Genomic DNA, 24,023 nt, shown 5'->3' on the forward strand with positions numbered 1-24,023 from the left:
CATTTTAATTTCTTATTAACTCTTAAGCCATTCTAATTTTCTATTTCTAATACAGATGTTACAATACCATCTTATGTACCTTGCAAAATCTTTTCTAAGGAAATTGTACTTTACCCTTTGTCCCTAAAAAAAATTCCTCTTTTCCCATCTAATTTCAAAACTTTGTGGCTTTTCTCCGCTTTTCCCCTTTCTTTCTTCCCCACCAAATATTCCTACCCCCCCTTCTTCTAGCCTCTGCCTTGCTGGCATCCCTTCTCTGTTGTGTTCCCTTTTTCTTTTGTTTACTATCATTATATTTATTTTGCATTTTATTTTTCTCTTTCTTAAATGTTTTTTTAGATCTTAAGTCCTTCATTTTCCTCGCTTTCTTCCTTCCTTCTTTCATAGTTAAATTTTGGAATTCATTAAAGATGGCGTCTTCATCTTCTTCTTCTTGTTGTTCTTCTGCCTCCATCTGTTGTATTGTTTGTTGATAGTTAACCAGCGCCATTTCTAAAAATAGGAAGGCTTTTTCCATACCATCTTTACCGGCTGCTTTTGTTTGCTCATATTCTTCCCTCAGTTCCTCAAAAGAAAAAGCCATTATAGATCTTTTCTTTTCTTTTCTTTTTCCTCTTTCTTCTTACACCAACCAAGATATTTTAAAAAAAGTAAAACAATCCCAAAATCCACAATCCTCAATCAATCCAAGCCAAGACAAAATTCTCCCTTTCTCTTCCAGGGGTAGTATCAGACAAAAGAAAAAAGAAAGTCCAAATCTGTATTTTGAAGCCTTATTGGAGTTCTATTTCTGTCTTCAAATCCTTAAGGCATCTCCTCCAACAAAATCAAACCAGATGAATATATTTTTTGTCCTCTCCCTTCCGACTTATCCCATAAAGCTAGTTTTACCTGAAAAAAACAGGTTTCTCAATGTCCACTTATTAATTCCGTCGGGAAGGAGAGTAAACTTTCCTTTCAGCACCACCAAACTGCTGCTTTTTTCCTCTTCTAGAAGGTATCATTCAGAAAGTCATAATTTTCAGGAGTTTTGTTAAATATGTCTTAGAGTCCTGGGAACCAAGAAAAACTTTCTCTTTTCAAAAACTTTCTCCACTTCCTCCTGCGCATTCTTACCTGGCTGCCAGCTTCTTTGTGGCGGCCATTGCAGACCGCCGCTGCACCGTCTTGGGAAAAGGGGGTTCTGCCGGCCAGGGAGGGGGTCTGCAACACCCCCAAACTCCTCTCCGGATCCCCCCTATCTTCAGCTGCCCCTGCAGGGCAGCCTAGCTCCGGACCCGTCCGGATCGGAGCACCAAAAGCGGCTAGCGCAGCAGGGATCGCGCAGCTTCGCGAATCCCTGCTGCTCGCGAAGCCGACAAACCAGAAGTCCCGCGATTCCGATGCTTATAGGAGGACAACACGGAGTTTTAATGCTACTTATTTTGTTTCCCACTTTGGGCCAAATCCTATGTGAATGTCTTTTTGTGTCTGGGTGCATTGCTGGGATTCCTGGGAACTCACCCCCCTTCAGAAGGTGGCACCCTGCTAGGGTGGCAAACTTGGCCCTTCTCTCAGACCTCCCCAGAGGCGGGACAAAGGGTGATGGACACCCAGCATGTGGCCTCTACGGAGAGCTTCCTCTAGGACTGAAACGCCTGACTGAATTTCCAAATAAATGTTTTCTTAGAAGTCTTTACGAAAAGAGAGATCCAACGAAGCAGCGTTATTCAATACCTGCTGCTTTTTTTTTTTTTTTTGGTTTTGTTTATGTACCTGCAGGTCATTCATGCTTGTGTCTATTGAATCGCCCACCGCTGCCTTCCTCACACGACTTGCTTCCTGCCACCCTTTCCTATTTTAGTAGTAAGACCAGAACAATAAAACCCACGCACGGAGCTTCACCACCCACGCCTCAACAACTGAAAGAAAACAAAAGCGCGGTGCGCATGTGCGGCGGAAACTACTGCTTTCTCCGCGCCCTTGCTTCCAATCCTCACCTGCCCTTCGCTGTCTCCCGCCCCCAACCAATGTTATTCAGCCAGAGTCCGGAGAAAGTCCAGACGATGCCACTCCTCTTCGTCCCCTAAGCCACGCCCCTCTTGTCGTAGCGCATGGGCAGAAAGGACGCCCTGCCTAAGCTCTGTTCTTGGCAGAGATCGCGGTTGGAACGCAATGGCTACGTGCCACCTGTCGTCGGTGCAGCCTGTAACTCACCTGATCTTTGACATGGACGGTCTGCTTCTGGGTGCGTAATTTACGCTTGCTGTTTTGCATCCGCCAGCTGGGCAATCCGGTTTATGTCGAGATAAGGCCGCGGATTAGTTCTGTCCTCTGGTTGCAGGACTGGACCCGAGTGCCGCTATTGCTTCGTAGTTGTGTGCTAAAGGCGGCGATTTTCGCCTGTGGTTTCTCCCGCCTCCTTGCTAGTAACTCAGATTCTGAAAACTGCCCCTGCAAGCGTGCACACACAAACACGAATGTCCTTCTGCTGTAGAAGGAAAGCACAAAGCCAGCAGGCGGGCTACGATTGCTTTGTTTGTGGAGTCCTCGCTCCAAAGTACAATTGGCTGGTTATACCAATTGGCTGGTTATACTAGTTCCAAAGTACAATTGGCATGAGGATAACAGTCTTCCTTTCTATCATCACGAGGACGCTTCAGGTCGTCTTCATGCGCATAGGATATTGTATAGAAAAGAGAAAAAAAAAACGAGTTGAAGCCTTTTAAGAAAAATGCAATCCTTAAGACATGAGTGGGCCTTACAGTAATTTTAACTGCCTTATTGTTTAATAAAAAGGACTGTAACTACAGTTCACTTTGTCCAGGATTGCACTGAATTTTGATTACAATTTTGATTCCTTTAATTCGGTGTTTCTGAATGTCAGCAACTTTTAAGTTTTACAAACTTCAACTCCAAGATAGCTGGTTGAGGAATTCTGGGAGTTAAAATCCACACCTATTAAAATTGCTGAGGTTGACAGACACTGAAGTGGAAAGTTTGCTAAAAACCACAGACACAATCATTCTTTGAAGCCAGATCTCAATCTGTTTATTCAGAAACAAGTCCCACAGAAAATAATTATTCTTCAGTAAAGGGCAAAGGACGGGAGCCTTGATCCTGTCATAAATAAATACCAGGAGTGACAAATGCCTCTTAATACTATCTAGACACTTTATAGATGAAACATTATTTCAGTTCAGCTGAAATAGTCCTAATTTGAAGTCTGCATAGGCAAGAACTGGAGAAATAACTGGGCCTTCTGCTCTTCATTACATTAAAGTTGCACTATTTGAGACCTAGTGACTGACCTTTCATAGGAAGTTTTTAAAAAATTAAACTTCGCAATAGCAGTGAGAAAGGATAATATGTTGCAATTTGATTAAAGTGCCAAACAAAAAATATTGTGCAGCACTGAACTGAAATTAGGTATCACATTGAAAGTGTAAGTGCATATAAGTGACAAATATTAAAATGATACACATTAAAGAAATTTACATACATATTAAAGAAATTTACATAGTACAAATTTGAATGGCATTTAATATAGTCAGAGAGGTCTGATTTGATAATGTTAATAGAAAGATCTTTTTATCTATATTATTATGTCTTTTTTCTTTCATTTGTCTATTTACAGGTAGTCCTCAACTTAGATCACAATTGAGCCCAAAATTTACATTGCTAAGTAGGACATTTGTTAAGTGAGTTTTGCCCCATTTTACAACCTTTCTTGGCATAGTTGTTATGTAATCTCTGCAGTTGTTAAGTGAGTAACACAGTTGCTAGGTGAATCCAGCTTTCCCATTGACTTTGCTTGTTGCAAAAAGTTGCAAAAAGTTGCAAAAAGCAATCACATGACCCTGGAACACTGCAGCTGTCATAAATATGAACCAGTTGCCAAATATCTGGATTTTGATTATTTGACTATGGGGCTACTACAATGGTTGTAAGTGTGAAAAGCAGTCATAAATCACCTTTTTTAGTGCTATTGTAATTTCAAAAGGTTACTAAACAAATGGTTGTAAATCAACTACCTATATTTATTGGAACTGTAAGTGCAGTAAACAGACTTTGAGATCTTAGTTTAATAAGGCACTGATCTACATTATTGGGCCTTCATTCGTCAAATCAAATACTTTATTACTGACCAGCTTCTTGTGATTAGATATGGATATTAATTATACAGTAATATTTTACTCTGTTGTTACTGTAAAAATAAATTACAAAAACTTTTAGTTTTCAGACATGCTTTAAAATACTCTTACCCATTTCTGACGCTGCTTGTGTACATTTAAAACATTGCATATAAAATTAGTCTGTCCTTTTGTAAAAGTGAATTTTAAATTTTGGTATGTTCTTCAGTATCTGAAATTGTTCAAATTAGTTTGTAGAATGTGCCCTTTGTGGAGCCCTATTAAATACATTGCCACAGTAATTTTCTTTTACACTCTTTTTGTTGACATTAGATCTGAATAATTTATTAATCTCCTTTCCTTTTGTTGTACCCCCTTTCTTGCTTACCTATATTCATGAAAATGCAGCAAACAGGTAGACTTTTTGTTATTGGTAGGCTGCTTCATAGTAATTATATAATCTATTTTGAAAATGATGAATTTGTAAAAACTGCTATAGTTCTGCAATGATTTTTCTTTATTGTTATTGATGTTTATATTTTTAACCTACTATGGATTTTTTAACTGTTATGGTGCTATATAGCTTGTAAACTGGTAAGACTCAGTAGATAATGTTGGGGATAAATTTAGTAAATAAAACAAATGATAACATTGCTTCCTTTCCAAAATGTTTCTACATTCAGTAATATTTCTACCCATCTATGTGCAAAGTTTTGACAAAATCATTATTCTACTCATTCAAGATTTTATAAAATATAGTTAAAGAATGAATTTTTGCTAATTTTTCATTTGTGTACTTACAATGTTTATAGGAAAAGCTATGCTATAGCGTTTTAAATTGTACATCATTACTGCTTTAAAATATTCAAATTCTTAAATGATGTACAAGGCATTATTTATTGATTTCTTAATTGTATGTAACTTCAAAAAATCATTGGGAGTGTGTTTCATAAAAAATGGTTAACAATCAAGTAAAGTTTTAAGGCTATTCAACTGGCTTAAATGAAGTTTATTGATCACTTAATGCAATACATTTTTCTCTGAAGGCTGTTGAATGATACTATATAATAATTTGGTTTTTTGTGACTACTTCAGTATAATCCACAGTGTCTTGAACCCTGAAATGCATATCACTTAAATGAAATCTACCCATGGTATGGGGCAGGTACATGTCTATTTTCTTTACTAAAATTGTGGTTATAGTACAAAAGACACATTTTTCTAAATCAACTATCTTGTATTAAATACCTTCTACTTTTAATGCTTTGTTTTTTATTGCTGAGTGCTGAAGGTTTTAATATGACTGTTAAGGATCTGTTGATATAACATTGACAATGAAATAGCTGTTTTTAATTTATAAAGCACTATTTTTATTTTTTATATAAGTTTGCTAGGCTTAAGATATATGGAGATATTCTTGGGGCATCCTTGCCAAATGGTAAATAACAGGAATTGTTTTTTTTCCCCATGGTTTTCCTTGTTTACGGAATTGTAAAATTAAAATATATTTAGTATCCAATGAAATAAATATAATTCTATCAGTCTTTTGGCTCTTCTGATTATTTTGTTTTGTTAATGTAATTGGTTTTTATTTTATTTAAATAATTGTGTTTCTCAGATTTAGTATACTGATATCTAAGAACTTATTGATTCCTAAAATTTTAAATCATTCATTTTCAATCAAATATTATTAAATATATAAACTTCATTTTATTAAATAGTATAAACACATTCATCTAAGATCAAAACAAAATGCAGTCATTTTCTACTTTTTGAGATATCAGTGAAGAATGCAAGAAGAGATAAAGTTTGCCCTTCTACTCAGTTAAGTAAATCAGTGGTCTTTATTTTTAGGCAGAAACAATGCTTTCTCAGCAATTAATAGCCCTGTATTCAGAATTAGGTATTGTAATAATTTGTACCGTCATTTTCCCATCATGTCAACTTCTTGACTGCATCATGTAGAACTGTCAAGTGAACAGCGGTTTGGGGGGGGTCCCCCTCCTTTTGTATCCTCAAGCTATCAGTCTTGGTCCCTATCAGAACCAATACATTTGACCTTGTGCTGACTTGAGAAAAACGTAATGATGCCTTATGTTTTTCAGCCTCCTATGATTATACTGAAAAGGTACTTAACTCTTTGATATTGTAAGTGTTTTATGAATTGTGGAATATTCTTTCAATTTACAGAATAAAATATAACTGATTTTACATTATTTTTGGAACCTTAATATAACTGAATATAAAACTTAAATTAACAGTTTAGATCGGGGTGTCAAACTGTATTTTTTTGAGGGTGGAGCAGCATTGTAGTTCTCTGCTGGCCAGCCAGGGGGCGAGAGACAGTATCCTCACCCCGTTTTGGCTGGCAAAGTGCTCCAGGAGGCCATCCAGAGGCACCGTGGGCCAGTCCTTTGGTATTTCCAAACTGGCCCTGTGGGAATTTAAGCACCCTTCAGGCTGGATCTGGTCCACAAGCCTTGAGTTTGACACTTGGTTTAGATCATCCAGGAAACTTGATGTAGAAGTTTCTATAAGCCATCTTAAGAGAACTCTGAAACAGCAGATCCCATTGAACAAAAATACTTTAGAGAAATTCAGTGCAAAGAATTTGAATTTGTAAGCAGATACTTACTATTATGCCTTATGTTTTGTTTTTGTTTTTGTCTATAAAATTAAAAGTCAGTTATTTTTCAGTTGATATTATATGCACTTAAAGAGGCATTTTAAAAAAATAAGCTAATGGGGAATACCTAATTTGGTCTTGTCTAGGATTTCAAACATATCCTAGCATCATATTATTTGGAAAATTTAAAAACAAGCTGGGTTTTGTGAAAGTGTACTTCTTATGCTGTACAAATATAATTTTACACTTTTTTTTCCCTAGAAGCATGTAAGAAATCAGTGGTGGATTTCTTTTAGATATGTTAGAAAAACATGAAAATTGTATTTTCATGCATTTTCAAGAAAAATAAGATGTTGAAAGATGTAAGTTTTCTGAGAAATCAGATGAAGTGACTTATTGCTACAGATGACACTGACATAATGTACATTTCTCAGTTATTTGTTCCATCTGTTCTTCTGTACAAATCGTATATTTCTGATTAAGTATCACAATAGCAGATTAAAAGCTGGTTGCAGTCCTTAAGACTGTTCCCACTTTATATTATACATTATAAAAGATCTGAAAATAGGTTACTTGGAAAAATTGAGGGAGCAGTTGAGGTTGAATATTTGGTCAATTACAATTATTCTGTCTTTGAATCTTCAAGGTAAAACACCTTCATGATTTTGAAATTTAACAATCTTCTACTAAACTAGCGTTTCTCAACCTTAGAAACTATTTGAGAAATAATGTACTAGAAGCTCATATTGACTAGTTTCTAGCTGTAGCCTTTTATCCTTTCTTCTTAAGTTCAAGCTTCCTTCAGTAACAGCTGTCCAATTCAAAAAAATAGAATTTCATCATTTTGTTCTTAGATTTCAATGTCTCCTCTAAATGCATACAAAGCTAATTTTAAGCATTTCAAGAGGATGGGGTATTTGTTCCTCCACAGGTACAACTGTCGCTTAGTCAAAGTTACAATAGATCTACTTTGGGACTACTTACATCTTGGATTCAAAGTTGTGATGGCTGCAGTCATGTGATCTTACTTTGGGCACTCAGCAACATAGACACATTTACAGGCATTTTCAGCAGCCAGCAGCCAGCCACCGCATTTTACGATGGCTTTGCTGAAAACTGGCATTTACTTCCAGTTTTTGGCAAAATGGCACCCATGGTGAATCTTGATTAATGACCACAGCATTCTCTTAATGACTGCCACAAAAAAGTCATAAAACCATACAACTGTCACAACTTATGAGTGTGATGGGTAGCCACCATTATGGTCATAAGTCAAGACAATATTTTAAAATAACAAATTTGAGAAAAGGGTTGATACTTAGCCTTAAGCTTTATATTCTTAAAAGTGGCCTAAGGAAAACTTATTTGCTCTTAAATTCCTTCATTATAATTTTTAGTATTATAGTATTAATATAGTTAGTTGCAAATCTAGTGATGCTAGCAGCAATATAATGTATATCTTCTGAACAACAACTAATGTTTTGTTCAAAAGTTGAAAAAACAAATTATTTTTTAGTATAGAATATGTATTATCCTTGGGGTAATAGATTTCCCTCTACATTTGTCATCAGCAGTTCCAAATTTATTGTTCTGTTTCCAATTTAAAAATTTTTTAATTTTTACTTGTGTTGTTTTATTTGAATGTCTTACAATTTTAGATTGCAATCAATAACATCATACTTTTAAATATGGTCTTATAAGGTAGACATCCAGATCTCTACTCTAAGAAGATTAGATGATGGAACCAATCTAATTAGAGATGTAAAAATGGGTTATATGTTTTTCCCTTGTTATAAAAGACAAAAATATTTGGTCACTGCTCAGTTTATAGACTTTGGGTTTTGTCTTCTCTTTAGATCTTTCTTTGGGTAAAGATATCTTAAAAGCCCCCTTCCCTGAAAACCCTGGTCTGAAACCAATTTTATTATGATAAATATTACTCCAACTTGTTACTTCATTTCTTATTTAATATGTGCCATTACCTGTATTTTCTTGGAAAATATTCCACTATAAACAAATGTTAAGTTATCCCCATTATGCTCTTAAGAATTTAATTATTAGTGTCATTGTTCATAGTCTTAAATAAATGAGCAGGAATCAAGGGCTCGTGTCCTGCAGAAACAGTGTATAAAACAGGAATCAGGCCACAGACTCCTTTAATAAATACATTAGGATCAGAGATGGTATTCTTCTGGTTCTGGTGGACCGGTAGTGGAAATTTTGACTGGTTTGGAAAACTGGCAAATACCATCTCCAACTGGGAGGGAATGGGGATTTTGCAATATCCTTCCCCTGGGGTGGAGTGGGAATGAGGATTTTGCGGTATCCTTCCCCTTCCATGCTTGCCAAGCTGCCCCCCAAGCTACGCCCACAGAACCGGTAGTAAAAAAAAATTGAATGCCACCACTGATTATAGGGCATATTTATTTGTACGTGGTAAATTAGGACTTATAAATTAGAATATGAAAAGAAAATATGAAAAGTTTTCATATGGAAAACATAACTAGATGGACACAAAATGGAAGTTGTGCTGTAAGATTTAAATTCAAAACAATATATTAGAATGTTTCAAGTTAGCAAAGTCAGGATTTGACTTGTGACCGCATTGCTTAATGATGGTGTTTAAAGTCCTAATGTTGTTAAGTGAGGACTACCCATAGTCCACCTCTTTCTGATTGGTCATTTAGTATTGAGGATTTTTTCCTATACTATTTGAAAAGATAGAATATTATTTAGATACAATTTCAACTCTTAGTTTGTTGATCTGACTATTTGTTGAAAACATCATTTTAATTCTGCTTTCTTTGTTCCGCAGATACTGAACATCTTTATACTGTTGTGTTCCAAGAAATCTGCAGTCGCTTTGGGAAAACCTACACTTGGGATGTGAAATCCTTAGCAATGGGCAAAAAAGCATTGGAAGGAGCAGAAATCATTCGCGATGCACTGGACCTTCCAATCACCAAAGAAGAGCTGTTACATGAAAGTAAAATCATGCAAGAAAAATTGTTTCCTACAGCTATGTTGATGCCAGGTATTTTGTGTCTTCAGTTGTGTGTACCTATCAAATTCTATTTTCATACTTTCAGTCCTAATGGATTAGATACTTTTTTTTCTTGTGCCTTAAGAAAGACTGAGATATATTCAGGAGGATTCAAATTTTTTAACAACCGGTTCTGTGGCTGTGGCTTGGTTGGTGGGCATGGTTTGGTGATCATGTGACTGGCTGGGCATGGCCAACTCGACATAACTCATATCGAGGGGCGCTTCTTCTCGCCTGGCCTCTCATGACTGTGGGGATGCTGCAATGGTCGTAAGTGTGAAAAATGGTCATAAGTCACTTTTTTCAGTGCCATTGTAACTTTGAATGGTCACTAGATGAACTGTTGTAATTCAAGGATTACCTGTAGAAAAATACAAAAAGTGTTTTTGCTTGCAAAAAGCTTCCCTAAATACAAATCATTAGATTAAAAATACCTGCTGGAGTTACAAATCAGGCAGGGTGCCAGAACACCTTGAGGAATTAAAATAGTTAATGCAATGATAACTATCAGCGGCCAAGTCTTGCTCATAAAGTGAAACCCTTTAGCAGCGAGGTCATTTAAGCTCTCCAGAAAGAGCACACTCAGGAGAAGTAATCCTTAGATCCATTTGCACCAGCTGGTCTCACCTCACCTAAAGAAATCCAGATTTAAGGAAAGATCACATGCCCCCCAGAAAGGCAGTAAAAAAATCAATGCCAAGCTTGCATCCTGCCTCTTGGAAGTACACCCCAAAAGGACAGTACCAGATACCACTAAAGCAGTGAAGGAAGACTCCCCTCCCCAGATAAAAAAAGAAGCCATGAGGCAGGAAAAAATTCAAACACAATACAAATAATTAAATCACAACAGTAGCTGTTGCTTGTCACTCATCTTGGTTCCTTGTCATTAAAAGCTTTCTGGCAGCTCTGCTTCGTTATTCAATTATTTCTTGAAAGTGCTAAATCATTCCAACAGGAGAATATTTCCTCCCAACAGCAGTGTAAAAAGCTTAAAACAACCCCTCCCCTTTACGAAAGTCAAGGAAAATACCAGCAAAGGAGAAAAAAAACCTCAAGAGAGACAGGAAGTCTAGGCGTAGTGCCAAGAATGTAATAAGGGTTAACGGAGAGACAGTTTCTGTGAGCAACACTACCAGAATGTTTCCTAGTTGCCTTACAGGATTAGCCCTGTAAAATGGAAAAAACAAAAGGAGATTTCTTCCATCAACCGGTTCTATGAACTGCTTAGAAAATTAAGAACAGGTTCTAATAAATAGGTGAGAACCCATAGAATCCCGCTCCTGAATATATTCCAATAATATTTTTATATAATAGAAATTAAGTGATATTAGAAAAAATAAGCTGTTACAGTTTCAAAAAGCCAATCAGCAATAATGAGGGCTTCTTCCGAATTATATGACTACGGATGGTCATCTTCCTTCCATCAGCTGATCAAGGTTTATTTGATAGATAAAGGTACCTCAATGTTCTGAAAGAGAAAAACCTTTTCTGCGCCATTATGTAGCATCTGCATGAGAGGTGAGGATGATGGCCAGTTTTCAATATGCGCTTCTGCACAAATGATAAGAATTGACCAACACCAACTAAAAGACAATAAACTGGTTATTTTAGGACTAGTGATTCAAATATATCCATTTATATACTTGAATACATTTGAACATAGGATAAATATGCATGAGATGCATCTTTATCCTATGTTCAAATGTATTCAAATGATGTATCTGGTATTACCAGTATAAAACTTTTTTTTTTAAAAAAGAAAGCAATAAACTGGTGGAATAGCTGTTTTCTTCTTTATAATATATCATCAGTCCACCATTTTAAAACATATTTTAATGTAATTTACTTTTATATTTCATGTTTGTCTAAATTTGGGAAGTTATTGCCACAGTAATGCAGTCTCTAATAATCTGCTTCAACATTAAAGATAATTTAGTGTCTCTCATATTTTCTTCGTTGGATCACTAACTTTAGCAAATACTTTGTGGCACTGTTTTATGCGGTATGGATTCTAATGAACTTTAGCTAATCAGGAAGTAGCACAACAATGGAAATTAATTTCTCAGATTTTGAATTAGAGAGTTGCCTAAAACCCCGTAAAATTACTATTTTATATTCTTAACATTTAGTGCTCTGAAGACTTGTCTTATGGGGGAAATGCCATGAACAAAATAATTTCCTAGATACAGTATTTTTGGAAAAGTACAACAATTCTGCAACTCTGTCCATTAGGATTACAGAACAAAACGCCTAATGAAATACAGCAGATACCATTGAACTTCTATAAATGAATAAACTTTCTCACATTTGTAAACTTCTCAGTAAATCTAGCAAAGGGTTAAAATTTTGTCTGCACCTTTCTTATTGTCTCAAATTTTCTTCATTATAATTTCTCAGGACTGATTATCTGCCATCAAGTTGTTTTCAACTCCTGATAACCACGTAGTTACTCTCATACTATTTCATCATGTTCCATAAACTATTTCCCATAAAATTTTGCATTCCCTCTTCCTTCCTTCCCTCCCTCCCTCCCTCAGCATTAGTCAAGTTTCAGATGCAATTTTTACATATAAATTAACCATTTCTATCACTATTCCAGAAACACACCACTATTTCAATATGTCTTTAATAACTCATATGTATCTAGTCTTACAGTTTTCAATTGTTTATCAATTGTTGCTTATATTTTTTTCTTGAATTCTTAATGTTTGTCATTTTAATTCCATTTATGGTATTACTGTCATTTCCATATAAATCTGTAATAAAACAGACTCTTTCCAACAGTCATTCATTTCAATTATATCCCAATACATTTATTTTTAATTCCATTTATTCTACTGAAGGCTCCTTATTTAGTCCTTTGCACTTAGTTGCATAACTACTTTTATTTCCATTAAAACTATTCTACATTTTTCTTTCTTTTTGAAATCTTAACTATTTTTTGCTTTTGATTGCATTCTTTCCAGTCCTTATTACTCTGTAACATAATTTGTCTCGTTCTTGGTTTTTGTTGAATTTATTTTATTACCTGCAAGTTTTTTCTGACCATAGTGTTTTCATTCCACTAAGTACCGGTATCATTTTCATTCTTCTGGTTTGCATAACTAATCTTTGTAACTAGGTAAAGATATGTAACACCTATAATTGCATTCTCTAACATATTTATTTTTCCACCATTCTGAGCTGCTTCCACATCTACTTTCTTTTATCAATTTTCAATCATTCAGTCAGGAATTTGTTTTCTAGTATTTCTTTACATTCCTGTTCTTTCTTTCTATATCTTTTTGCTTTTACTCTAGTATTTTTTTTTTCATTTTTATCAAATTCTAATTTGCTGCATTTACATTCATAACTCCTCATTATAGACTTCCATAATTCTGATTTCAATGATAAGCAAATGAAACATGATTTTCCTTTAATTCATTCCATTTCCTGATGTATGCTATCCAACATATTTCCACCTCCCCTTTACATTTATCATATTTCATCTGGAAGGTTGCACATTTTCCCCAAATATTCATTCTGAATTTTTTGATTATTTCTCTTCACCGAAACAGTAACATTCTAAGCAAGTATTCCTTCTTTTTACCCACCACCACAACATTCATCATATAGATAGGATAGATATTGATATATATTAGTTCTTTAATACATAACTGCAATTTATTTCTTCTATTTCTTGCATGTATCTATAGCCTTCTGTATCTATAGCCTCCTGTTTGTGGAAGTAGAATACTTTCATTCAGATCTATTACCCGATTCTTCTACAAATCATGAGGCAATTATAAGCACTATTTCTCTGTAACAGCAATTGGACACATTTGGCAACTATTTGATATTTATTTATGCCATTTATATGCATGTTGTACTAATCAAGCAAGACATTTTAATTGTTGTGATTAATAAATATGAACCTTCTTCTAAATTCTAGACATTGTGTGAATGTGTTATGTTTAATAAGGATTAGTACATCAGTCTTTCAAACAGAAATCCCTTAATTTGACTAACCTAATTTGAATTTGTGTAAAAATATCTCTGCGCAAAGTACGTGTGAGTAGCATAATTAAAGGACTTGGATTTTGGTTAGCTAATATGCTAGATTCAGTTGCAAATGTATAATGTTCTAATTGCTAGAGCAGCCTATTAAATATATATTAGAAGAATGAAATGTGATAAATTTAATTTATTTAAGTTGACATGTCATAAATTAATACTTTGACAATCAATCACTTTTTATTTCTGTCAGTTTTATAGAAAACAAGGTTTCTTGAAAATATCTATTTTTGGATTTAGCAAAAGAGAAAGGTATCTTTGAAACATTAAAATGAAGTTATGTGGAACACTAAACTATTTAAATGCAGAACAATGTGCAGATTGCATTGTTTTTCATATAAGAAACCTACGGCAATTCATTTTCCCTTTTTCACCTAGCTTTATATCTTGATATAAGAAGCTGAAAAATGTTTTAAACTAGTTTTACTCAATGAAAAAAATAGTTTCTCACAATAGCAAGTCAGATACCAACATTTTGAAATTTGTATTTATGCAAATGTATTTCTTGAAACAAATGTAATTGTTCCCAGGATAATTGATTATAAGATTAAGCCCAATAATTAGAGAAATATTTTAATGTGTTTTAATAATTTAATAATATCTCAGCCTCTTTTTTATTTTTACTATTTAATGGCCAGTTGTTAGGGCGTCTTAAGCTATAGTACAGTGTCATTTAAAAATTACAATTTCTTTCTTGTAACATGTAAGTGTTCTGTCTTTCCAAGTTTTCAATTTTCTCTAGCCAAGCTAAAGAGAGATTGATAAATTTTGATTATCATGTTCCCAGAATATTTTAAAAATAACAAGTGAAACTTCCCAAATATCTTTGTATGTTTATCATTTAGTAAAACAGACCAAATAAATTTATTTGTACACATAAATAATTAGAATAAGATTAAGAAAGTTAAGCTTCTTTGGCCTCATTCTTTGGCCTTTGAGGCCTAGGATTTATTACTGTCTTCTTATAAGGCAAAAATGCTTTCCCATATTCACATGATCAAGTGACATCGAAACAGGGCCTCTTTGCTTTTTTATTGTTATTATTGTTCCTTCAAGTCTGTGTTGACACCTAGCAAGTGCCTAGACTTGTCCTTGCAATTGTCCTGGCAAGACTTTAGAAGTGGTTTGTCATTGCTTCTTTTCCTAAGGCTGAGATTCAAGGGCTGGCCCAAGATCACCCAGCTAGCTTTGTGCCTAAGATGGGGCTAGAACTCACTCCCCTGCTGCCTTAACCACTACTGCAACCTGGCTGTCAACCCTGAAGCTGGCCTGACCGAAACCATTTTGTCCGCTTCAGTGTTGTCACACTGGAGCTGAGGGACAGGGAGAGAGGATTTGAAATAGGGAATTTCGTAGCCACAACAAAATACTTTCTCTTTTGAGAACCAAGGATATTTTCATACCTGGTCAGAAGAAGGTGGAGTGATGCCACCCAGTTTCCAGACTTCATGGTGATTGGACCATGTGACTGATTGTTTTGAGAAAGTAGAAAATCTTTTACGTTTTATAAGGTGAAAACTGAGGGAGTTTTCAGGGTCGGTTTTCACCAGATATGTGCCAAAATGATATTTCCAATAAAAGTATAAAATGATTTTTTACTTGGAACCCTGACACTGGTTTTCTATGCATTATTGTAATACATAGACTATGTAGAGTCTGTCCCAGTGGGGTTTATGCTATATAGAGAGAGACCTTACCCATCTGTCAGTGAGAGGTATCTTCATAGAAAGGGAGATGGCCATAGATCTATGAGTAGTGGGAATCAGTTGATGGATCTTCACAACTTTTGTATGTACAATAGCAATAGCACTTAGACTTATATATACTACTTTATAGTTCTTTACATCCCTCTCTAAGCGGTTTGCAGAGTCAGCATATTGCCCCCAACAATTTGGGTCCTCATTTTATCTATCTCAGAAGGATGGAAGGCTGAGTCAACCTTGAGCCTTGTGGGATTCGATCTGCCAAATTGCAGGCAGCTGGCTGCAGCAGAAGTAGCCTGCAGTACTGCACTCTAACCACTGCGCCACTCTGTATATATTTTACGTGGATATGTTTGTATGTGTGTGTATGCATAGGGAACAGTAACTTCTTTATTTGTTATAAAAGTATTATTTGGTGATTTTTTTATTTGAATATTTTCTTTTATTAGATACTTTAGGTATATATACATGTTGTGGCCCCGATTCCTGAGCCTGTGCTGTCAGAGGAAGAGGACCTGGAAGATAAGGGGGAGGAAGTGGGAATGCCTTCCTCCCCAGGACCTTCCTCCCTGGCAATGCCTTCATCCCCAGGACCTTCCTCCCTGGTAATGCCTCGGGTTCCATCAGACAACTGAGAGGAACAGCCTGAGATGAATCAGGAGGAAGGCATGTCGGAGCAGCCCCTGACAGGGAGTGAAGAGAAGGAGTATTAGTTCGACCCCAAGCAGCGTCGTAGGGAGAAATGTGAGCAGCAACGTAGGAGGCGTGGGAGGGTCAGAGAGTGAGCTGAGTCACTGAGCCACACTGAGCTACACAGGGGATAAAAGTGGGTGTGCTTTCTCCTTAAACTTTGTACAGGATAAAGTTTACCTTACTTCAGATTTTCTTTGTGAATGATTGTTTTGTGGACTACCTTGTGATTTTTATCAAGTAAAAGAACCATTTATCTCTGTGAGTAAGACTTTAATTTATAATTGCTGCTAGCTCGGACTTGGCAGGCAGGACGTAGTGGAATGCCAAGAATATTATCAGTTCCAAAGAATTAGCTCTGTGAAGTCCGAGCCAGCTTACTTGTCTGTGTTTGTGTGTGTGTGTATAATCCCTTACCTTTTGGGGGGAAGGGAAAGGGAGACAGAACATATACATATAGTCAGAAACAAATAAGATTATTGTTTGAATTGTTATTTATCCATAAAAGCAAGGTAGGGCAAAAAGAGAGAGAGAGATGGGAAAAAGGTAAGAAAATAGTGTGCACATGTTTTTTGTGTGTGTATCAATCAGTGCATTTAAAGTATTTGTGTATCTTTCTTACACAGGAGTTGAAAAGCTAATCCACCATCTACACAAACATAACATTCCCATAGCTGTTGCTACTAGTTCATCTCGAGTGACATTTGAAATGAAAACAAGCCGACACAAAGACTTCTTTGCTTTATTTCATCATATTGTCTTGGGAGATGATCCTGAAGTAAACCATGGCAAGCCACAACCTGACGTGTTTTTAGTTTGTGCAAAGAGATTTGATCCTCCTCCATGTCCAGAAAAGGTAAACATAATCACAAAATAGAATAACAACCAAAAATCCAAGCTTTTATATTTTGATAAATATGTGTGTGTTTGTGTGTGGGGTGGGGGTGGGGGCAGGATTTTTTGGTGGCATTGTTATTGATCTTTAATGTATAATAATTTATAATGACAACTGATGGGCCACTGTTTGCTCTAAAGCAATATTATAATTGGACTTGGAAAGCAAGCAACAAGATTAGGAACTAATTGGATAGGAGACCACCAGGAAATTCCAGATGATTCCTAACAGCAACATGCAAAGCAACACTCTTTGGCAATACTTTGTCTCATGCTTCTTCCAAGTCTACATTCGCCCAAGTTGGTTCTGTCATTAAAGAATGCTGCAACAGTTTATTCACACTCAAAAGTAATTGAGACAAAAGTGTACCAGTCCTGTTTGTTATGGACTATCCTTTACATGCATGGAGTCTCCACTGAGTAGAAAAGGGGAGAAACTGTTTAAAAAATGTATGGAATCCTCAGAGAAAGGTCACTCAAAAAATAATCATTTGGGAGAGGGAAGAATCACCTTAATTCCTTTTAAGAAAATGTCCTTTTATTTGGGCTTAGATTTTATTTGTAAAAGGAAGTTTACACATGTCTTGATAATATATCAGGCAGCTAGTAAGAGCGATAAAATAATAAATTATATTTTGTAACTCTCTGTCATTCTATGTTGAAGCTGTGAAAGTACTCACTCATTGCTAAAAAGCAGTATATTATTAAGTGACTGGAGAATAAGCCACTGTATTAAGGAGCTCATTACATATTTTTTTTAAAGTTTCATGATAGCCTCTTCTGAATCATATATCTTTTGCAGTATACAAGAGTATTGCTACTGAATATAATAATAGGATAGCTATGTTTAATTTACTTCAACAAATCTTGTCATAGAAGTTTAACTGCTTTATGCTTCCCATAACTGCATCTTTATAACCTCTGAACAAAGAACGAGTAAACAAGAAATTATTCCATTAATGTTGTTACATTTATGCTGTATTGTGTTACTCTGAAGAGACAAATGGGGAATAACCAAATATATTTTAAAATATTGCAAAATCTTTATTTTTACAGTGATTTTTTATTTAGACATCCATGTTTTCTTTCCTTTTTCTCTTACTCAATGATCAATTATCATTAAGGTAATTCAATACCAAAGGAGGCATTAATCTCATCATGTTTGTATATCTGAATATTCTCATGACTCTATATTATTTAATTACTTATATAATAACATAAGTAAAGCCTGCAATGTAGCTTTCAAAATATTAAATTAATATAAATATATTAATGTATTAAATATATTAATTACCCTACCATAAAAGAAGAAATCAATTTCCAGAATTTTATTAGAAAAAAGCTTACAAAGGAAATATAGAGTAGAGGATAAATTTAGCAGTGAAATTAAGTAACTATTAGTGATTTTATTTGCAATTAGGTAGTAATTTTTTTCTTGTGCCATTTTTCCTAGCATCAATATAAAGGAATTGAAAACTATAGTAGTTTATTGTAACATTTTTACTCATAGCTTTGTTACAAATGTGGATTTCTTTAAATATCTGTGTAACTTGCTTTAATATTGCTTTAATATTGCTTAGAAAAAAAATGTATTATCTTCTTACCTGTAATTTTTAAAGTATCTATTTATACTGCACATACACATTTGTTTGTTTTATCAGCAGCAGTGATAGTTGAAAAATCACTATTGGAAATGGGCAAGGAGCTATGCTTTGTTTACTTGTCTTTTACATTTAAAAAAAAATCATCAAGTGTTTGCTGTCTAATTTCTCCAAGATAATGAACGCTATTAGTCATCAAGGATTAGACCAATGGTGGTTAAATCTTTTTGGCACCAAGTGCCCAAATGGGAGCGCGCAGAAGCTGAAAAGGAACTGAGTGCTGAAACGTGTGCACATGCTGAAAAGCAGGAGAGCAGCTCCAGAGCACGCATGCAGACCGGCCACCTGGTCTTTCGGCTTCTAACATATATGCGCATGTGCATGCACGTTAGAAACCGGAAGACCAAGTGGCCAGGTGGTTTCTAATGCGCATGCGCGCTGGCCATCTGGTCTTTGCATGCACATGTGTGTTAGCAACCGAAAGACCAGCTGGCTGGCGCAGAAGACCGCATGAGTGCACAAAGACCAGCTGGGCGGTGCGCGCCAGAACCTGGAAGAGCAACAGGCGATAGCTGGCGTGCCCAGAGAGATGGCTCTGTATGCCACTTCCAGGATATGTGCCATAGGTTCATCATTATGAGATTAGACAGTATAATTTTTAAAAGAACCAAGATTGAGCTTGCTATCTATCTTGGATCACCAAATACCTTTAATCTGTCAACAATCATAAATTGATGATAAATTTTCAAACACAAACATTACCTCTAATGAGTTCTTCAAATGAATAAAGACTGCATGTTACTGAGGCAAGAGCAAACTTGTTTTTGTGTTCTCACAAAGACCTATTCCTTGTAGTGTTACTTAGAAGAACTTGTAATATATTTAAAAAAAATGTTCAAATCTGAGGAAAATGTATTCTACTTTATATGTTCTCTTATTATAAGCTGATCTCTGGATAGTGTCATTTCTTAATTTTCACTTTAATTTTCTTAATTTTTAACAACAGTGAGAACAGTCTCCCAAAGCCTTTAGAATGGAATTTTATATGTATTTATTATATTTTTGCTGTAGTTGAATATGGATTTTATTTTGGTATAACAAAACATTGCAAGAATCTATTTGTTCCTTGGTAGAATTGTTAAACATAATGTGCAAGGAACATATGAAGAATTAGGGTTTATTTCTCGAAACAGGTAAAATTGTGAGCATTGGTGTATTCAGTAGCGTGGAATGTTGATGGTACCTAAGTTGTTTGCTAATGAAGTTATTGGTGAGGTACGCAAGAATGCAAAGTGGGTACATGAAGTCCACATGGGTTGGGGAGAGTGTAAGGAGATGTGTGAGAAACACTATGCAGGTTAGGGAATATGCCTGAGGCTGTGCAAGTGCACACATGGGTTGGAGAGGGTCTGTGTGGGTGCAACACAAGTCAGGGTGGAACTGGGGAGGTGTGGACTAATGGTAGATATGGCAAAGCATAGAGGGATTGGGAAGGATTTGTGGGTCAGGGAGGCTTGACTTTCTGGCAAAGCTGGCAGGGAAGGATGCAAATGGCAACCACATGATTGCAGTTGTAGGGTGCTTACAACTGGCTGTAACTGTGAACAAATTGCTAAGCACCGGGTCTTAATCATGCTAGAATTCTTAATGGCCTGTCGTAATCATGATTTCTTCAGTGGAATCATAATTCGTAACAGTCACTGACCATATGATCACAGGTTGAGGACTACCTGTCTGTTGTAAAATTGCTTTTTATTTGCAAGCCAATCAATCTCAAACTGAAGAATCTGAATGAATAATGTATAAAACTTGCATAGCTGACAAAACAGTGCCTTCTCTCTCTTTTTTGCCCTTGTAGAAAAAGATCACACTTGCAGAAATTTTGCCAGACTTGCATTTTTAGTGCAAATTTACATTATTCTAATTGGCAAAATATCTAAAATACTGTAGTTCTGAAATATCTAGCTGGCATATATAACATACATATGTCCAAATGCTAACCTTACATTGACATTTATACGTTTTTTGCAGGCCGGGTTATGTTACGAAGTGTAAAAATGAAAACTACCAACTTTTCAGAAACTGACATTGCCTGCTCTAAAGGAATTGTAATGTCACTTGGGCACATCTTTATTGGAAGGATCTGTAACACATTTTAAGAGCAGCAGAAAACCATATCATAGACTTTACAAGGGAAGAAAATTGTAGCACAGTGCTATGAAGTTTGCTATTGCTTCAGTTTCTGAAAATATTTGTTAAACCGTTAATATACAGTATTAATATGTACACTACTGATATAAATCTTATTAATAATTTCCACAAAGAGCTCAGCAAGTTTCAAACAATAAAAAAATAAGAAGATGTTTCCTGAATCAGAACAGAACATTATAGGTGCATGAAAGATAAATACACTGCTGAAAAAAATAAAGGGAACAGAAAAATAAGACATCCTAGATCTGAATGAATGAAATATTCTTATTAAATACTTTGTTCATTACATAGCTGAATGTGCTGACAACAAACTCACACAAAAATTATCAATGGAAATCAAATTTACCGTGTTTCTCATATAATAAGGCCGGGTCTTATTTTTTTTTGAGCCCTGAAAAAATGGCTAGGCTGTCTTTTTGGGGGTGACTTAAACCCCCCCCCCCTTGCATCTTCAGGCAGGCGGCGACGGCTTGGATGTTGACCTCGGCGTTGGTGGGGCACTTCGTATCGGGGTCAATGCAGGCAGCACCATATCCGGGTGTGCAACAAAAGTACTTCCTAACAGCAAGCCCCCCCCCCCACCATTCCCCCCATTTCGCATGTTTTAATATAGGCCTTAATTTGGGGGGAGGGGCTTAATTTCATTTCATGCCTATAAAACATGCTGGGACTTCCTATTGGGGGAGGCCGTATTGTTGGAGAAACAGGGTAGCAACCCATGGAGGTCTGGATTTGGAGTTACGCTCAAAATTAAAGTGGAAAAAAACACTACAGGCTGATCCAACTTTGATGTAATGTCCTTAAAACAAGTCAAAATGAAGCTCAGTAGTGTGTGTGGCCTCCACGTTCCTGTATGAACTCCCTACAACGCCTGGGCATGCTCCTGATGAGGTGGCGGATGGTCTCCTGAGGGATCTCCTCCCACACCTGGACTAAAGCATCCCCCAACTCCTGGACAGTCTGTGGTGCAACGTGGCGTTGGTGGATGTAGCGAGACATGATGTCCCAGATGTGCTCAATTGGATTCAGGTCTGGGGAACGGGCGGGCCAGTCCATAGCATCAATGCCTTCGTCTTGCAGGAACTGCTGACACACTCCAGCCACATGAGGTCTAGCATTGTCATGCATTAGGAGTAACCCAGGGCCAACCGCACCAGCATATGGTCTCACAAGGGGTCTGAGGATCTCATCTCGGTACCTAATGGCAGTCAGGCTACCTCTGGCGAGCACATGGAGGGCTGTGCGGCCCCCTAAAGAAATGCCACCCCACACCATTACTGACCCACTGCCAAACCGGTCATGCTGAAGGATGCTGCAGGCAGCAGAACATTCTCCATAGTGTCTCCAGACCCTGTCACGTCTGTCACATGTGCTCAGTGTGAATCTGCTTTCATCTGTGAAGAGCACAGGGCGCCATTGGCGAATGTGCCAATCTTGGTGTTCTCTGGCAAATGCCAAACATCCTGCACAGTATTGGGCTGTAAGCACAACTCCCACCTGTGGACGTCGGGCCCTCATACCACCCTCATGGAGTCTGTTTCTGACCGTTTGAGCAGCCACATGCACATCTGTGGCCCGCTGGAGGTCATTTTGCAGGGCTCTGGCAGTGCTCCTCCTGTCCCTCCTTGCACAAAGGCAGAGGTAGCAGTCCTGATGCTGGGTTGTTGCCCTCCTACGGCCTTCTCTGCGTCTCCTGATGTACTGGCCTGGTAGCGCCTCCATGCTCTGGACACTACGCTGACAGACACAGCAAACCTTGCCACAGCTCGCATTGATATGCCATCCTGGAGGAGCTGCACTACCTGAGCCACTTGTGTGGGTTGTAGACTCCATCTCATGCTACCACTAGAGTCAAAGCACCGCCAGCATTCAAAAGTGACCAAACCATCAGCCAGAAAGCATAGGAACTGAGAAGTGGTCTGTGGTCACCACTTGCAGAACCACTTCTTTATTGAGGATGTCTTGCTAATTGCCTATGCTTTCCACCTGTTGTCTATTCCATTTGCACAACAGCATGTGAAATTGATTGTCAATCAGTGTTGCTACCTAAGTGGACAGTTTGATTTCACAGAAGTGTGATTGACTTGGAGTTATATTGTGTTGTTTAAGTGTTCCCTTTACTTTTTTGAGCAGTGTAAAAAAATGTACGTTTTTGCAGAAAAAAACATAAGAATGTATAATTGTAGAAAATGCTATTTCAGTTGATCTAGGTCTAGGACAACATAAATTGATTTAATCTTAGTCATCATGATTACATATATTCTGTATTAAGTTGTAGAAAAAATTCCATTTGGATTTAAAAGCCAACAGAGGTAATAATTCTGGTCACAGGCCATACACTATATACAGATTTTTTTAAAAAAAATTAGATTACACCATTGTATGTAAATTAGGCAATGAGTCTACCTCAGCTCATTCCTTCAGAGATTAACACTTCAATAACAAAAGGCTGCTCAATCCAGCTGAGGATTCTTTAGCTACATGGGAGTTGACTTTTCACAGTGCCCTAAATTGCTGTAATATATCTGGGAGAGTGGAGAAGTAGAGGGGGTTGAGTGAGAAAAGCAGGAGTACATGAAGCTAACTTCTTTTTTTGCATCTTCATGGATACAAGAGCGTCCCATGAAACACACAAATGGGCACAAGATAATGCATTTAAGCTAGAAGAGAAGCAGAACAAAGATCTTGTAATGTAAGACCAGCTGCAAGTGAAGATATGAAAGTTCTTTAAGAAATCCATGAAAATAGTTTATGAAAGTTTAATGTAATATTCTGGCTTAGTGTGTGCTATTTTTGAATACTTACATGAAATGGAGTTTCAATAAGAAGACGATTAGGACAGAAACAGAATTGTCCCATATAAATGCAAAAAAAGGTACTTACATATATTTTATATGCCATATTACTTAACTCAAAGGTACAAAATTATATGCAATAAATATATATTGAACTGCTGTTAAAATCAATGGAAAACAAAGCTTAAATGGAAAAATAATCTAAATAAAAAAGTTAGGATTAAATTATTGTGGTTTTTCAAGCAACAATAAAATATCTTTATATTTATCTTGAAAACCGTGAACTAATCATTCA

The 24,023-nt window shown here is 36.4% G+C and overlaps 2 protein-coding genes and 1 non-coding gene across 6 annotated transcripts in view; 1 reads left to right on the plus strand and 2 right to left on the minus strand.

Annotated features, from left to right (window-relative positions):
* Positions 1-2,640, minus strand: part of STS (steroid sulfatase) — a 200,872-nt gene extending 198,232 nt beyond the window's left edge. For 2 of the 4 annotated variants that reach the window (XM_087967061.1, XM_087967060.1), the window contains exon 1: positions 2,197-2,511. In XM_087967061.1, the coding sequence (XP_087823187.1) occupies positions 2,197-2,210 (14 nt within the window). In that variant the 5' untranslated portion in view covers positions 2,211-2,511. Of the gene's footprint in view, positions 1-2,196 lie in introns of all 4 variants that reach the window. The other 2 variants (XM_026666896.2, XM_087967059.1) reach the window with 2 other exon arrangements.
* Positions 1,386-1,627, minus strand: LOC148130539 (Nuclear RNase P). Its single transcript, XR_015750017.1, has one exon.
* Positions 2,070-24,023, plus strand: part of PUDP (pseudouridine 5'-phosphatase) — a 37,318-nt gene continuing 15,364 nt past the window's right edge. Inside the window, exons 1-3 of the mRNA XM_026666900.2 lie at positions 2,070-2,227; positions 9,554-9,772; positions 16,854-17,083. Of these exons, the coding sequence (XP_026522685.1) occupies positions 2,155-2,227; positions 9,554-9,772; positions 16,854-17,083 (522 nt within the window). The 5' untranslated portion in view covers positions 2,070-2,154. The remainder of the gene's footprint in view (positions 2,228-9,553; positions 9,773-16,853; positions 17,084-24,023) is intronic.

The sequence above is a fragment of the Notechis scutatus genome, chromosome 5 (assembly GCF_049901735.1).
Source record: "Notechis scutatus isolate UNSWTSFEM ecotype Mainland chromosome 5, rNotScu1.2, whole genome shotgun sequence".
Classification (NCBI taxonomy): domain Eukaryota; kingdom Metazoa; phylum Chordata; class Lepidosauria; order Squamata; family Elapidae; genus Notechis; species Notechis scutatus.